We start from the raw sequence: 17759 nt of genomic DNA on the forward strand, positions 1-17759 counted from the left end.
TCAGAACATTTCAACTCTGAAGGACTAGATTAATAGACCTGTTGTTTAATCCTGTATTACCGTAATGGCTTGTAATTCATAAAATATAATCCACTATGACACTGAACTGAGAGAGGATTTTATTCTATCCTGCATTTAGTTAACTGATGGAGGTTTATTGTGATACTCAGACTTATAGTGATACCCAGCTGCGTCAAGGCTGACTGACCTCCAGAAGAAGACCATTTTATTATCAATGTTATTCAGTTGTTGTAAATGCTTATCTAATTGCTATATTGCTACATGTGGATGTGATGAAGGGATCACTCCTAGTAATAGCTCTATGAACTTTGTAGAGCAACATAGAATTTTTTGCTCACCTTTTTCAGTTAACATCTCCCTCCATCTGACTCCCCTTCCCTCTGTCAATCTTCCCTCAGTGGACTGTTTTCAGTATAGCTCTAAATGGCAATTGTGTGTAAACTACCCAGCACCATACAGAATTATCAATTTAGCAGCGTACTGGTGCTGATGACAAATGACTTATTAGTAGGCCATATCTATCAATCATATAATCTGTTACATTTATTTATAAGTCATTCTCATAATAAAGTTGTTTTCCTAAAAGCAGGCAAAAACAGAATGTAAGAATAAGTCCCCAAAAGCCCAGTTGCATGGTGGGATTAACAGTGTCTGAAATTACAGGGGAGAAATTTTCATTATCTCTGTCAATGATCACTTGGTAATCAAAAATGATTTATTAAAACCTCTCAATGTATTAATTTCTTTAAAGAAGTATACTGAAGGTATAGATTTCATTTGGCACCATTCTTCAGTGTGAGTTATGTACTGAGTTATATACTGAGTTATGTGTCAATGTCCTTTTGACTGATTTTCAATTTATTCTGTAGGACTTCCTCACCGACTTGATGATGTCAGAGGTAGACCGCTGCGGGGAGAACGAGCACCTCATCTTCAGAGAGAATACACTAGCAACGAAGGCTATAGAGGAGTACCTAAAACTGGTCGGACAAAAGTACCTTCAGGATGCCCTCGGTAAGTGGTGTGCGGAACTTTGAAAGAGCAGCTATACAGTTATTCACTACTCTTTCGAAAGGCCTGATTAGTTTTCAAAATGCTAGTTAACCTTGCCATTAGTTCCAGTGACACTGGAATGTGACACGAAGAGTGCCATTATGGGTACAGTATGAAGTGTACTACATCAATTAGAACAGGTATTTACACTTCTGTTAACATTGACAGTTTTCTGGGGCCTTTGCTACTGATTGGTTGTTAAAACATTGCCTTTGCCTCATTAAATCTGTGACTGGCAACATTTCACGATAAACTGCACGAAATGGGAATTTGGGGTTTGCAGAACAGTTGTCAAATCTCCGCTAGGTCTGACTCCAATGGCTGGACATGTGGTGCTTGCAGGCTCAGGCTGTCCTATGAGTGATTGTGTACTCCAGTTTCTCACACAGCGAGGGGGTGGTTGGGGGGTTGGGGGGGTTATGTGAGCCTGTTGTGGCAAATTTCTACCATTTTAATGTATTGGAGCAAAACAGCGGCCAGATTAGAGTAGAAATGAAGCTAAATTATGATGGAATTGATATTGAATGATCCTAACGCAAACTGTTTGTTTTCTCTAATGAGCCAGTTAACCTAATAGTGTATCTATGATCCTGCAGTTGAAATGATCTATAAATATTGAGCAATTAATAGAGTTTGGGATGCATTTTGGTTGCCAACCTATCCTTCTCGAAAATCTTCTGTAAAATGTCCTTAACCCCACACCTCTTGTAGTTGGCAAGTGCAGCCACCACGTGCAAAAAAAAATAATTAATGTACGGGATTTACCCATGTATTCTGCCAACAGCAAGTTGAGTTTGATATTGTCTGGAAGGCCTCTGCTATGATAGCCTAAGGCAGGAGAGTTCATAGCTTCACCACATTTGGAATCAGGCTTGTATTGATAAGAATATTGAGTCTTGTTGGAGGAGCCTTGGAGGGGCTGTTGCTGTCCAAACTTACACAAAAATGAAAAAGTCCCATGCATTGCAGATAACAGGTCCTCTATGAAGTTCATGATAACATTTTACCTCACATAGATTTGCCGTTTGAGTCTCATCCCTTTTGCTTTCCAGTCTAAATTCAAAAACCATGCAACCACATAAACATAAATTTGTGGATATGCAACACAGTAAATGATTATTTGTTAACTTATCAAAATAAAACAAGAATAACAAATCAGTCCTGAAAGAAGGTTCATCTTTGGTCCATATTTAGGTTACATGTTTGCAAACCTGCAGTGCTGCCAACATTAGGACTTTGAAGACCCTGTGTTCTTCTCAGTCCTAGTTGAAAAAAGCAGACACTGCCATTTTCTTCAAGTATATTACCCTTTAAATGTTTACATTACTGCTCAACTTGTGTATGCCATCCATTCTATGCACCTCTCTTTTTGGCAGTGAGAAACACAGTTGTATAAGGCACTGCAGACAGTTTACTTGCATGACTCTCAGTGTTGAGTTGGATTAATATTGCAGGCTGGTAAATTATGCATCATGGCACTGGTGGAGTTTGTGATGTTTGATGACTGGCTAAACTATTGAAATCTTTGAAAGTCAGACTGGGGCAACACAAAAACACCCAAGTCCCTTTTGAGACTGCTGAAGAAACTGCTGTCCCGATTTCAATTATTTGGATTGCACTTGAAAAACAATCCGGGATGCTTTTGAATCACTGAAATCACAGTGAGCAAAACTATCTAAACAAGCTTTCAAAATTTCCGGACACTTTCTGATATTTATGTCTTTTTTCCCATTTTTTTCCCATGAGCTTTGGTCCCTGCTCATTAACAGGTCCAACATAAAAGTAGATGTTGCAAAGATTGAAACCTAACTGTTTTCTGTATATTTTTGTGAATCATTCTATATGTTATATGTGTACAGAATGGTTATTGCAACTTCAATAAAGTAAATGCATTTTTTTTCAGTTTTTTTTTTTAATCTGAAACTGTTGCTGCAGCATCCTACAACACAAGGAGCTTGATGAAATCTCATTGCTTCTTGCACACAAATCACTTTGTAACTCTCCCTCTGGCAGTGAGGGTAAGATGTCAAATTCTGTCAATAGGAAAGGGGTAGTTAATTATCCCATTTGGTTTTATGTTTAAATGCTATTCTATTTGTAGTTAGCTTTAGCTGATTAAAAAGGTTGCATTCATCCCATCTTTTTATTTTTTTAAATTTACCTCAAGCCACTTATGGGAAACATCCTGCAATCAATCCAACATGCCATCAATAATTTGAATAAGTCTCATGTGAGCCCTTGTGTAATAGCCACTACAAAAATAGTATAATAAAAACGTGCTTACACTTGGGAAAGTGCCATTGGAAGGTTCTGGTGTTAAAACCTGCACATACATCGCTTGGTGCTCATAGTTGTGCACCAACATTCTAAACTTTCACAAAAATGTAGCCAAGGCTGGCTGATAATGTGGCGCAGGCTCTCAGACAGCAATTAGCCAAACACAAGAAAAATCAGTCTATGCCTTACGAATGACTGTGGATCAGCCTTTTGAGCTTGGTGTTTATTAGTTTGGGTTTCTAAAGACCAATGAACACCATCTGCCTTTGTCTTTGATGACTTATTTCCCCACTATCTTATCTCAGCTCTGCGGGATTTTGCAACCCCTTCACAAAAAACAATAATCCGCTCTTCTACTATTTGGCACACACGCTCAAATGATACATAACAATTTACTTTTTGTTTTCATTCTTTATTTTTTGATAGGCGAGTTCATCAAGGCCTTGTATGAGTCAGATGAGAACTGTGAGGTGGATCCATCGAAATGTTCATCGGGGGATCTACCAGAACATCAGAGTAATCTAAAGATGTGCTGTGAACTCGCCTTCTGCAAAATCATCAACTCCTACTGGTGAATAGTGGAACACAAATTAAGAGCCTTTGTATTTTGTCCTGGGGAAGACTCCACACAAGCAACAGAAACATCTTTGCTCCTCTTTAATGCTGGGCCACTTACTAATGACAAGTACTGTGCCCCATACCAGGATCAAAACATAATCACGATTAATGTTGAGTTTGCATGAGATTCTATAATACAATACAAGTATGACAAGAGAATAATGCCATTATTTTTATTTATTTTCTTATCAACATCTCCCAGGATTAAACTTTTTAAGGTGTTTCTGGTATAAAAATGCCTGAGGTCATTCTTTTTTAAAAGTCATTGGGATTATATTGTTTTATAACGTTTATTTTGCAATCAATTTTTGCTCATACTTAATGTTTTTATTTTGGCTTTAGGTATGCTTTTGTTTTTTTTAATTGATGTGTTGTTTTAAATTGATATATTTTTTTCTCAACTCAGTCTCATTACCATTTATATATTATGTGTTACTTCTAATATGGTCCAAGGATACAATTTGAAAAAATGAAAACATTTGAAGTTGCTGTTTCCTGCCACGTTTAATTTAAAAATTCTACATTGAATCTTAAAAATAACAAAATAACAACCCAATTTTTTCTCCTGATAAGGATTCTCCAAAGAAAACACGTAATGGTGTATTTTTGAGATGGGGGGGTGTAAATACAGAAATTTGTTACATAAACAAAAAAACTAACTTTTCTTAAGCTACCATGGCCCTGAAATGAATTGCATGTTTATTCACGGATGGAAGACATTTTGTGAGAATTTCAATTATTTCAACGATAAACAAAAAAACATCCATGTCTATGTTTTGTTGTTTTTCATCCTGTTATCCTTGTCATTTGCTCTAAGTAATATAGCAACATCTATCCTGCCATTGATTCTCAGTGTTTTTCCACGAGAACTAAAAGAGGTGTTTGCTTCATGGCGACAAGAATGCAGCAACCGGGGTCGACCGGACATCAGTGAGCGTCTCATCAGTGCATCCTTGTTCCTGCGGTTCCTCTGTCCAGCCATCATGTCCCCTTCGCTTTTCAATTTGATGCAGGAGTATCCAGATGATCGCACAGCACGTACACTTACTCTCATTGCAAAAGTCACTCAAAACCTGGCCAACTTTGCCAAGTGAGTGTGTGTGTGTGTGTGTGTGTGCGTGTGTGTGCGTGAGTGCGTGCGTGCAAGCGTGTGTCTATCAATGGTCCCACCTCCAACTTTAAAGATATAAACTAGTAGTTTAACGATAATTTTTAAAATTAACCTTGTTTTCCTGTACCGTTTTTGTCTTTAGATTTGGTAACAAAGAGGAGTACATGTCCTTCATGAACCAGTTCTTAGAGCATGAGTGGACTAACATGCAACGCTTCCTACTTGAAATTTCCAACCCCGAGACGATCTCTAATACAGCAGGCTTTGAGGGGTATATCGACCTTGGCAGGGAACTGTCCACATTGCACTCCCTCCTTTCTGAGGTGGTGTCCCAGATGGACCAGGTACTGAAAGTTCTCAACACCATGTAAATTGTGCTACAACTACTTTGTATTGAAATTTTTACACAATTGCACACTCGAGTAAAAGGCTATTTTAATATTAAGTATTAGGGTCTTATTTTATAATTTTTAAGAGCCCTTAGATTCCAGAAATTGTTATAAACTTATAGCTATACAGGAGAAGCTGCATCTAATATTGTAGTGCATTGCAAAACCATCTTCTTGTCTCTGTCTCTGTATTGTGCAGAAAATTGATTAATAAACCACATATATTATTTCCTCTTGTTTTTACAGAAGAAGGAAAAAAATGTTCTTCGCTCCAGATAGTCAATTATTTTAAGCTTCAGATTTGTATCGTGCCTGGACTGCATAAGGCTGTTTATCTCACATCGATCAATAATTTATTATTGCATTATATAAACAGTGCACAAGGAGGAAACACTGTGAGGGCTTAGAATCTTGGTAAGGCATAATAATGGATTTAGAAAGACATCTGTATTAGCTCCAGTAGCAGATAGGGGTGGTAATAATTTGATAAAAGTGCAATCCATGTTCCTCTTTGTCAACACGGGAGGTTCCAGCTTCCTGGAACCTTGTCTTTTAATAATTCAGAAATCACAACAAATCGAGTCAGTCAGACTGGCCAGTCTGTTTTATAATTCATTGTGTTCTCTGATAAAAGAAATTATTTGGCACATGGAAAATATCTTTCATGCACACATGAATTCAACCAAATAACATGTAAATCCAATTCATGGCATAACTAAAGTTGTCCAGAGTTAAACTGTATTTGGCTTTGACCTTAATTGCATCCTTTTTGTCTATCATAGAGTGCCACCACCAAGCTGGGACCTCTGCCCAGGATCCTGCGGGAGGTGAATACGGCTCTGTCTAATCCATCCAATATTCAAATGACAACCGGACAGTCCTCAGATCATATGGGCAACCCTCCTGCTGAGGCAAGCTGCAGTATCTCCACAAGCTTGCAGAAAATGGTCATAGACAATGATCTTTCCGGGTAGGCATCGCTTAACATCTACTGTTATTGTGTCCAATACATCTTGTTTTTATCAAACATTTAGACCAGGGGTGCTCACACTTTTACAGCATGCAAGCTACTTAAAAAATAACCAAGTCAAAATGATCTACCCACAACAAAAATGCGCACACACACAAAATAATTATGTACATTTTTGTCATTACCCAAGTTCACTCTGATGACTTGCACTGAATTGAATCAGCTAGGGATGCATAGTCCGGACAGTAGCTGCTTCCAGACAGCCTTATTAACGATGACGTGACTCACCCGGAGCGATGCTTCGGTCGCGGCTATCGCTTTTGAAGTTTGTTGTGTGAAGAGTGACTGCTATCTGGACAACTGGGACTTTAGTTCCTTCACTTTTCTCTTTCTCAGCTCGCTTCTCGGCGGGTTGTCCGTGTCGTATTTTCCATGAACAGTCCGAAAATGCCGCTCCACATTGCTCTTCTTTGATATTGCGATGGAAGACTGGCAGATGAGGCAAACGCGCTTCGAAAATGTCATCGTGAAAAAAAAAGTCCTCGTCCAATTCCTAATGAAAGTGATAAGTTTTTGTCTTCTTGCTTGGTCCAGGTCCCCCACTAACTTTATAACCTTTCTTAGATTTAAGGGAAAAAAAAACGAGGCCTAATAATTGGAGGTAACTTGTTGACTAGCTTGTTAGTTTTGCGGCGCTTCACGCCGTTGTTTGTGCTAGTGACCTCAGTGTCAGAGGTCATCTGACTGGCTGCCCTGTATATCAATCAAGTGATGGGATGGCGACAGGCTGACGTCTATTTTTAATTAATGTGATTTAGACAATAAAAAGGGTGTCTTGAAATAGAGGGCATCCTGAAAATGTCTAAATCCTGCTTCTAGGAATCTCGCAGATGTAGTTAAATTTGCTCCATGCATTTGTATTAATGGTGCTGATATGCTGTATAGAGTAGCACAAAAAGACCAGTGTGTATAGGTATATGTTTTTGGTTGCCATCTAGAATTATTAGAAGTACTTTTTACATTCTAGTTTTTATGGTAAAATAGGAGAGAGGCTGTTTCTTGGTGAAATGGATAGCTGAAGGAAAGATAACTGTTAAATTCCTTAAAAATACTGAGAAGTTGTAATATTTCTGTCGGGTAACCAGTACTTTTTAAATTCTTGGATCTCACCAGTTTAAGTCACTACCGAATGCCTATTCTTACTGAAAACATGGAGGCCAACTCTAAGTGGGTATTAGCCTTGCATTGGCCAGTCGCTAGTGCTTTTCATTTTGGGTGGTGTCTGAAATAATCTTATTTTAGGTCAACAAACTGGGTCAAAACAGGAGAAGAAACATACACCTGAATTTGGAAGTTTTTGGCTGCAGTGTGTACTTCAAACTGCACCGAAAGTGCACATGAGTAAACACAAACAAAGCAAATTAACTGAAAGATTTTGATGGAAATCAATTCATGTGAAAATAAGTTCATGTTGTTGATTGAGACAATCACAATGTCTCCTCTTGATATGAACTTCCCATACATAGAACCCTTATTTTCTCAACTCCTCTGCTTTTCACTTTCATCCTTTACTTGTCCTGCATTTTTTAGATTTACTCAGCCGAGCCGTCAAAGAATACAGAGCAACAAAACCAAAATTATAAGTAAAAGCAAATCTGTACAGCTTGTGCTCTGTATACAGATGCGCAGAGGAAGTGTTTTTTGTGCTGCCGTAAAAATTAAAAGCAATAATTGCACACAATGTCCTTCAAAGTTAGGTGCTGTGTTATCTCTTGCAGTTCAGTTAATGTTTGTCAGATGAGGCCGTGACAGTGTGAGAGCGTCAACCCTGCTTGTTTACATCACCAAGATGAAACCTGCGAATGAATACATACTCATTTTCTCTAGCTTATCTCCTGTCCTCTGACTCCCTGACTGAACAATAGCAAGGTGACACTTTGATTAACATGAATGCAGAATGAGCAACGCAGGGAGAGATAGATGAACATTACTTTGCCACAGCAAAAACAGTAAACACTCCCCCACCAAACAGATGGATAACATCATAGCATGAATAACAGGAAGTCAGTGAGTCAGACAGCCGATATATTGTGGTCATGGGGGACTCAGGATCAATAGTAGCAATTAAGTGGTGACCCAGTATGACCTACTGTCAGAGTCTGCTGTATTTGCTTAATTAAAGTAAGTTTTGATCATATATTTAGTTTACTACTGACAGAAATAGTAGGAGATAGAAAATAACCTCTGCCAAAATAGTGTAAAAATAAACATTGAGTAGTATGATGGGAAGAAGTCCATCAGGACAGAAGGGTAATGGAACTCAGCAAGAAGAACAGAAAAGGGAGAGAATGAGTGCAATGGAGATTTCTGGGAAGATAAATCACATCTGTCAAGGTAATCATCACACACAGGGAAAAAAAAAAATCCACCTACTGGTGGAACAGTTAAAGTAGATGAAAGTCTAAGATCTACGAACCAAGCAAAGCAACACAGGAGCCCACAAAAATTGTCCAAATATTGAAACTACAGTGCTGTATTTATTTTCACTGAGTAGTTTCATATCTATCTTTATTGATGAATGGATTGTTAGTTAGTTTTGATGTTCTTCCCTTCTTCTTTCCTCAGATTGGTTGACTTTACAAGGTTACCCTCCCCCACCCCAGAAAACAAGGACCTATTTTTTGTAACAAGGAGCTCAGGGATTCAGCCTTCCCCCGCACGCAGTTCGAGCTACTCTGAGACCAACGAGCCTGATCTGGGAATGGCCAATGGCAGCAAGAGTTTGTCCATGGTGGACCTACAGGACCCTCGCAGTTTGGACAGTGGCCCAGGTCCCAGCACCTCAGATACCCTGGCTGACACTCCAGCCTCTGGAGGATGGTCAGCCAGAGTCTCACAGGGAAGTACTCCTGGAGGTCCCACCCTGAGGAGGCCAGGCCAGACCCCAACAACTCCAGTCACAGAAAGCACCCCAGGCAGGCCTACCCAGCTACTAGCCCCCTTGTCCTTCCAGAATCCAGTCTATCAAATGGCTGCATGCCTCCCTGTATCCCCTCGCGGAATGACCGACTCTGGCTCTGAATGCCACAGCTCAGTCAGTTCCCATAGCAACAATGAGGATGGACCAGCAACAGTGAAGCACACCTTCTTGAACCATGGTGGCGGAGGAGGAGGAAGTAGCGGAGATGAATACACCAGACGTTCAGGAGAGTTCACCCGCCGACAGCTGTCTCTCACAGAAATGCAGCATCAGCCCACAGTCCCTAGACAAAACAGTGCCGGCCCACAGCGGAGGATAGATCAACCTCCCCCTCAAAGCATTACAAGGGGCCGTACACCTCCGAATTTGTTAAACAGTGGACCCTACCCTCGACCTAGTTCTGGGAGCATGATGACCTCATCACCTGACTGGCCCGGCAGTGGGGCCCGGTTAAGACAGCAGTCCTCTTCTTCAAAAGGTGACAGTCCTGAGACCAAGCATAGGGCTCAGCACAAACAGGTATGGATGAAAGCCTCAGTTCAGTCTTCACACATCAACTTTTCCAGATATCAGGCTGTTGAGGTCTACTGTAGTCCATACTATATTTCCCCATTAATGGTTGCTCAGCACTTCCAGAAAGGTTGCTTAGGTTCACTCACCTCCATCGCTTTGCAGATTATATGTAGTGCGCATAGAATTTCTGTTTAGCCACTTAAAAACTTTTTTATGTTACATTGGTCAGGTCTGAGGATGTTTTTTTACCAATAAGAAACAAACTTCATCCAAACACAAAAAGTCAAAACCAAATTCACTAAAATGCAATGCTAGTAAGAACCTCACCAGTGGTGAATATGTGTTACAGAGGTCCTATTCACAGAATTGCAGCTGTGCAAACATTTCCAAACATAGCTGGTTGTTTTTTGACCAACTTTACAAGCAGTTTCCTGGTTTTGTTCAGCTAGAGTTACCTGATGTCATCAACAGTCTTAGCTGTAAAGATCACAACTGTGGGATCAGATGCCAACCTGGAAAAAAATGTCCATGCAAGATGTACAATCATTCACAAGAATCCATCTTTTTTTTTAAGTATTTATTTATTTAATTGTGTATACAAATTATTGAGACTTGAGGCAAATTTGCTGCCAGTCAGCTAAAATCATAGTGAGCATGGCAGAAGCTCAGCAGCTTGTGCTATTCATGCTTATACAGTGACAGAATATGGACCTCATGGCTGCAAGTACAAGTATAAAAGGGCTTAGTGTGGTTGGTACTGTATGTGTGTCAGTGTGTCAGTTTGTGTGGCCACAGTGGGAGGCTTCCGCTAAAATCGACATTCTCTTAAAGGCCTTCACTTGTTAAGACTACCCATAAGTGGCAGGTCACAACTGTAATTAAAACCCCTACTTAATTCATTACGCCCGGTGACCGACTAAACAGACAGGCATCTGCATTTTAAAAATGATGCCTTGCTCAACTCTCCATGGAAATAAGTGGCATAATTGTTTATATTCAACTGACTAAGGAGAAGCAATATAAATGTAAAGAGTAAAGTAAATATGATTTTTATAGTTGTCATACTGTATTGAATGTTAACTTTGAACGGATTATTTATTTATTTATATTTATTTTTCAATTCTATTTATTGTTATCTAATAGACAAGTTAGCTTCTGTCACTAACTGAATAGACAGACTGTGGTTATAAGCATATTTTGTTTGTTTTTTGTTATTTGTTTTTTTTTTTAAATCCTATTCGATATACAGCACCATACTATGTGTTTCTTGTTTTAGATAACGCATAGACTGACAGCTTAAAGAAATATATATTTATGTAATGTGTTATTCTTGACAGTGGCAAAATAATTTATTTCGTTCAAAACACCACAAGAAATAAGCTCCTGACTCTGAAATAAGATAATTCACCAACATACTAACATGAACGTAACTGATTATCTGGTATAATGATAAGTTTAGTTTATTCATCCATATTCTAAGTTCATTTCCTACCTATTTTCAAAATATATGGAGACAGGCATTTCAGCCCTTTAAAAGCATTCGGCTCCATTGTTGCACAAAAAAGCACTCCTCAAAGCCATCCTCTCTGCTCATCTGTCACTCAACTGACAGATATCAAGAAACACAGAAACACACGCAAAGAGACACACACATACAAAATGTATCTGTTCTTATCTATCTTTAGCGTCATTAATGTCACATGGATTGAAATGTCACCAATTTAGTCTAGAAGTATTTACTGTCACTGTCACTTGGATGGATTTGCACATGGTGAATACACCTTGCACTACACACTTAAATCAAGGCTAAGTGTGCGGAAGCTTGCAGACAAAGGTGTGTATCCATTCCACCTGCTTTCTACCCAAATGAGTTACTGCATTTCAAGCTTATTTCTGTTGTTCCTGTTGCCGCAACATCCCTCCTTCCCTTCCCTGTCACTTGCTCTCAGCTCATGTGTGTGTGTGTGTGTGTGTGTGTGTGTGTGTGTGTGTGTGTGTGGGTGCATGTTGGGGTTTGTGTGTGTGTCTGTGTGTGCGTGCGTGCACGTCTGTGTGCGTGCGTGCATATGTGCATATGTGTGCGCGCATCTGTGTGCGTATGTGTGTGTGTGTATATGTGTGCTGTGTTGGTTTCACTAGGCCCCCTCCCCAGTGAACCCCAGTGCGCTGGACCGCACAGCAGCCTGGCTATTGAATATGAATGTGCAGTATTTAGACCATGAGGGGATGGAGCCAGAGTCACTGAGAAACAGAGAGGATCTGACTCAGGTGGAGAAGGTAACCTGCCTCCTCATCCAACCTTTGACCTCTATGAACCCTCCTTTCACAAACCACCTCAACCTTCAGCCCTTTACTAACTTAACTACCTCCTTTCATCCTCTCATTAGTTCCCTCATGAATATCCCTTCAAAAATCTTCCATTTTTTTCCTACCTTGCCCTTACCTTTCTTCTAAACTTTAGGTCTGTTAGACAAGTTGTGACTCTGAGCTATAATATGCACTGATACTACTGATAATGTTGTACCTATCCTGAGCAGAAGTGACAAATGAGGTGTATTATTGACAGATATGCACAGAAATATATAAGCAGATATGTAAAGTGATGCAGAATGCAACTTGCTAACCTGAACAAAGAAATTGATTCTCTTGCCTGCTGTGCTATACATACTACAAAGTGTTTCGGGTGTGAATTGCCACAAAATGTCCTTAGAAAAATCCTTTCTTCGATACAATGAAACTGGACAACATTTGTTTTTTGTTGCTGAAAGGGTCAAGAAACAAAGGACAATTAAGTTGTCTGTTTGTATTTTGTATGGCTCATTTACCTCTAGGAGACACATTTAAGTATGATTCTTCAAAGGGACACCTGAAACAGGTTCAAAAGAAGCTCTGTGACTTGATCACTTTGGTTCAAGGCAAGCAGAAGAGAAAAAACTGGTTAATTTTTTTAATACTTGCACCCTATATCTTGAACTTTATTTGTACATTTTATTTAGTGTATGAACTCATGACATCAAGAATGTAAAGCAACTAAGCAAGTAGTCTGCAAATGATGGATGGTATGTTTGGTCTGAAACACAGCACAGGTAATGGTTAATGATGGTTTGTTACTGTTTAAAATGTGTATAATGTATAATTATACACTATATATATTATAATATATAATGTATAGTGTGTTTTGAAGTTGGAAAACCCCTGATCTAGATTAATAGCACTTCTAGCTAGAGGCAAGACTAGGTGTAACAAACTGAAAGTCAGTACTATGAATTAGTCATGGCTTATGCAAGACTGCATCATGTTCAAACACTAGCCTAAGCTACACCATGACCTCTGTGTGCTGTAACACCCCACATTTATTTTATTATATTCACATAAATGGGACATACAGCCCCCACACTTTTTTCCATAAATTAACCATTTGGTGATATTCATGCTCGTAATTTACTGATGTTTGGGCTGTTTTGGCAGTGCACCAGTTACGTCCGTCACTTCCTTTTATTTTATCAATATAGATAAAGGCAAGGTTGAGCATACAAATGTAGCCTTTAGCTGCTACTAGAAGGTATTTAGGTATGACCTTTCTGAGGTTCCTGTTCCATAGATGCAATGTAATGTATCTATCCATGTCCGAGAGTGCAGATTTAAACTGTTTGCGCAAGGCCTAGATTTGTTTTTCAAAAAAGGAAGCCTGTTTATTAAATGCAAAGAACATGACATGTGAACTTTTAAAATATGACTTTGATATGCATGGATTCTTACCCTTTTAAAATCTTGGCACACTTTTTTAAAGTATGGATTTAGTGTACCCGCATGAGAAGTTCTTTGCAAGATGCCCTCCATTATTTTTCTATCTTAAATCTAATCACCCAAAGCAAGCATGTCTTGTGTGTGTGTGTGTGTGTGTGTGGGTGTGTGTGCGTGTGTGCGTGTGTGCGTGTGTGTGTGTGTGAGAGAGAGTGTGTGTGTGTGTTTTCACATGCAATACATAAAGATGCGTTTGCACTTGGGCTTGCAACTCTCTAAAAAATGAGAAAACTGAACTTTTTGCCGCTTCCGCTGCCTACATTCCTTTTTCCCTTCTCAGCAACCTTTATAACCATTCAGTCTCAGCTGTGCTTCGCTGCTTTGATTGGCTGCCACATGCTTCCCGATTTTTTTTTCCACCCATAATGAATACAAACCTGTCATCTCCTCACTGCTCATTCTTTATGGAAGCCAGAGGACCAGGCAGAGAGTGAGCAACCAAAGAAGGCAATAGCTTCAGTCTTTCAAAGAAGCTGCAGCCACCCTTAAAATAGCAACACGAGAATGAGTGAAAAACAGTAAATCTTTCAAGGGCTCAGACACATGTCCCTACATATGGCCTGTATTGTGATAACACTAGCTTTAGTGGTTACTTTTAAGTTTCATATATTTTGAGTTAATAGCCAAAACACTTTCCTGGTCTTGAGTCAATAATGATGTTTTCTACTTTGATATAGTTGGGGGAAAGCCACTGAAAACCTTCTTTTGAAATATTCTAATGCCTACACTGCATGCATATGGTTATAAACATGGAGGTAAATTGCAAATTGAGTTGTTGGAGGAGGCATATGACAGTGAGGCGGTAATTGTATTCTTACTTTAAAAGAATGCCAAAAAATGTCCTTTATAATAATGAAAGCAACGTGCCTCATTAACAGAACGCTTTATGTTCTTAATACCAGCATTTGTGAGCTCCATGAACCGTACAAAAATAGTAAAACTAAAACTCCACCGACAGCAGAAAAATTGTGTCCACATATAAAGCTGTTTTCAATTTTTTCCGCACAGGCAATAGATCTTTTCAGTATTGATAAGGCTGAAAGAAAGCTTGATATATTTCAAACATATCATTACTGTCAAATAATCAACAGCAACATCTTTGTCTTTTGACAAAATGTGGTTGCGTTAGATTAGAATTAACCATTTAAGATAGAAGTTATTGGACATGATTTAAAAAAAAGAAAAAGGAGATCCTATGCTTCAGGTACAGGTCAGAGATGAGAGAGCTTGGATAGATATAGGGGAGTGTGTTTTTTGTTTCAGAAAGGACAGGGCAGTGACCCAAGGGCAGTACAAATGCAGTTAGCAATATAGTAGGCGTCAGTAATTCTCTGGGGATGTAGAGACAAGAGTGGGGCAATGTCAGAGATGAAGGAAGGGTAGATAAGATAAATGCATTTGAGGTCACTATCCCACCTGGGTAGGGGGGGATGTCCTGGTAGCAGACAGCAGGAGTGACATTAGAAAATAAGAGAATGTGACAAGGGAAGATAAATTATCTGAGCAGCATCTTAACGCTGTGTAATTGAATCTGATCCTTCGGGTTATTCTGATACTTTGTCTTTGTTGTTGGTCTCCATCAGTTGTAGTGGAGTAATGAGCTCGAAGGTGAGATGTAGAGAAGCAAATAAATCTGCCACTTTACTAGTGGCGTACCAAAAATGTTTGAATTTTTGTCACAGTGTCATTTCACAAGAAGATAAGATAATCAAAAGAAAATGATTCAGTCAACACATGAAATGACATTTTAGCCCTGATGTCACCTGTTTTATGTGAACATGAGCAAGGCTATCAGTAAATGTACAAAATAGTTAAAAAAAAAAAAAAGAAGATAGAAAAAGTGGGCTTTGCTGGGCTCTCTTTGTATTGTCAGGCAACAACAATCCCAGACTCTCAGCTATAAAAGAAACATTCTTTCCTTTTACATGGACACATGTCTCATGGACCAACATGTTCTCTGCAACAACTGATTTACATTTGCCACACATTTTGTCTTTCTAAATGTTTGATTAATTATTGTCTCTTGTATCCCAGTTAACTGGTTACTGCTGATGAGCATTGTGTTTAGGTCCCCTCCTTTGAATCTCTTAATGGTGTCACTTAGAGTTAGCATCAGAAAACATGAATTTTCTATGGAGATGACACTCAATTATGCATTTGCAAAACGGCAGAGTAACTAAGACCCTTGTTAGGTGCAATGTTTAAGTGCAATGCATATGTCAGGATAATGTATAAAAACGGAAGAGATTGGATGTGGTTATATTGAAGGAAAAAAAACCAAACAGAAAACAAATTATCCTTTAAAACGATGTGCTTAATACTTGCAAATTGATTAAATTAAACCAGAAGTTAAATCAATCTGTCTGTAAATGTGCTGTGTCATATTGTCTTTTTGTGTCACTCTCACTGTTCTGGAATTGGCATGCCAATTGACCATAGACTCACTCCTTATTAAAGGAGATTATTTTACAATTTTTCCAATGAGATTTGATCTATGATCCCTACTGTGTGTGTGTGTATGTGTGTGTGTGTGTGTGTATTTCTTATAGAAACGCAGTGTGATACCATCTCTTTTATTCAAAGAGGAAAATTGTGGTTGCTCTCAGGAGCTACATTACATAATCTAATTGAGGGATTTATTGTTTGTCCTCATCAGCTATGGTAATGAGGAAGGAGACCCTGCTGATAGGGCTGATGATGACAATTAGGAGTTTGATCATGACAAGAGTGACGACAATTATCTCCCCCATGTTTCTGCTTCTTTGTTCAGTACCAGCAGGAGATAGCTTTGCTGCAGGAGAAGCTGCGGGCATCCGTACAAAAACTGGAAGAGTACGAGGCCCGCTTGAAGGGCCAAGACGAACAGGCCCAAAAGGTCCTGATGGAGTACCAGGCCAGGCTGGAGGAGTCTGAGGAGCGCCTACGTCGGCAACAGGATGACAAGGACCTCCAGATGAAGGGAATTATTAGCAGGTATAAACCAGAAGTTGTTTGGGTCTTTTTTTGCTATTGATCTTGTTTTTTTATAATCATCTGTCAAATGTATTCTCACACGCGTACTTACATTCCCAGGTTAATGTCGGTGGAAGAAGAGCTAAAGAAAGATCATTCAGACATGCAGGCTGTGGTTGACTCCAAACAGAAGATCATTGATGCACAGGTCAGAATGTGCAAATCGAAGCACCCGCCATGAAGACTATGTTGTTGTAACTCCGCTTCTTTTCAGTGTTTTTCAAATTTGTATGTCCTGTCACTTTGATTTCTGCTTGAGGGAACAAATGGTCACTGAAATACAAAGATGTTTAATTCATATCTGTCTCAGCGCTGGCATTGATAAGCCTGAATGGCTTAGCAGAAATATCTAAGTTCTCTCTCCTTCTGTCTTATGAAACATATATTTCTTATCTACCTTTTCATTCACAATCTTGTTATTTTATCATCCATTTTTGTTTCCATTAATATAGGCTTTTCTAAAACTTCCATTTGAAAAAACTGAGGCATAACCAAACACAATTTTAAATGAATGAATGAAATTGTTAATAGTGCCATGTATAAATGTTAATTTTATCTGCGTTTACACTATGCTCTGAAAGCGTTCTAACTCAAACTTAATTATGAGCCACTCAGCATCTCGAAAGACTAGCAACTAATTTCACAACAGAATAGGAAAAAAATCAAATGACATTTGCAAGACTCCACATGCAGACATGCAAACATGCATAGGTGACTAATCTCCTTCACGCTTAGAGTAATGAAATTGTCACGCCACAGTAAGGATGGAGTTCTCCTCCAGCAAAAAAGTGAGGAGAAAGGAAATGAAAAGCTAATTAGACAGACATGGAGAAAAAACTTGCTCTTGTGCCTCATCCCAGCCTTAATTATACAATTTATGCAATGGACTTCACGCATGGTGTTCAAATACATTAACATTTAAGTAGCTTGTATCATTGATTTAAGAAAATGTCTAGCTCTGTGCAATGCGTGTTCAATGTGTCTGAGTCTTTAACTAGGAGAAAACGCAGC

At 39.0% G+C, this 17759-nt stretch overlaps 1 protein-coding gene across 9 annotated transcripts in view; it reads left to right on the forward strand.

Annotated features, from left to right (window-relative positions):
• The window catches only part of LOC147231104 (disabled homolog 2-interacting protein-like), a 156430-nt gene that overhangs the window by 131371 nt on the left and 7300 nt on the right, over positions 1–17759 (forward strand). For 8 of the 9 annotated variants that reach the window (XM_086152229.1, XM_086152234.1, XM_086152235.1 and 5 more), the window contains 9 exons: positions 891–1035; positions 3778–3922; positions 4823–5059; positions 5223–5424; positions 6252–6439; positions 9065–9938; positions 12072–12209; positions 16507–16709; positions 16809–16896. In XM_086152229.1, coding sequence (XP_086008355.1) covers positions 891–1035; positions 3778–3922; positions 4823–5059; positions 5223–5424; positions 6252–6439; positions 9065–9938; positions 12072–12209; positions 16507–16709; positions 16809–16896 — 2220 coding nt within the window. The remainder of the gene's footprint in view (positions 1–890; positions 1036–3777; positions 3923–4822; positions 5060–5222; positions 5425–6251; positions 6440–9064; positions 9939–12071; positions 12210–16506; positions 16710–16808; positions 16897–17759) is intronic. The other variant, XM_086152231.1, reaches the window with a different exon arrangement.

The sequence above is a fragment of the Fistularia commersonii genome, chromosome 9 (genome assembly GCF_037954325.1).
Source record: "Fistularia commersonii isolate RoL2024-O1a breed Wild chromosome 9, RoL_Fcom_v1.0, whole genome shotgun sequence".
NCBI classification, from domain to species: domain Eukaryota; kingdom Metazoa; phylum Chordata; class Actinopteri; order Syngnathiformes; family Fistulariidae; genus Fistularia; species Fistularia commersonii.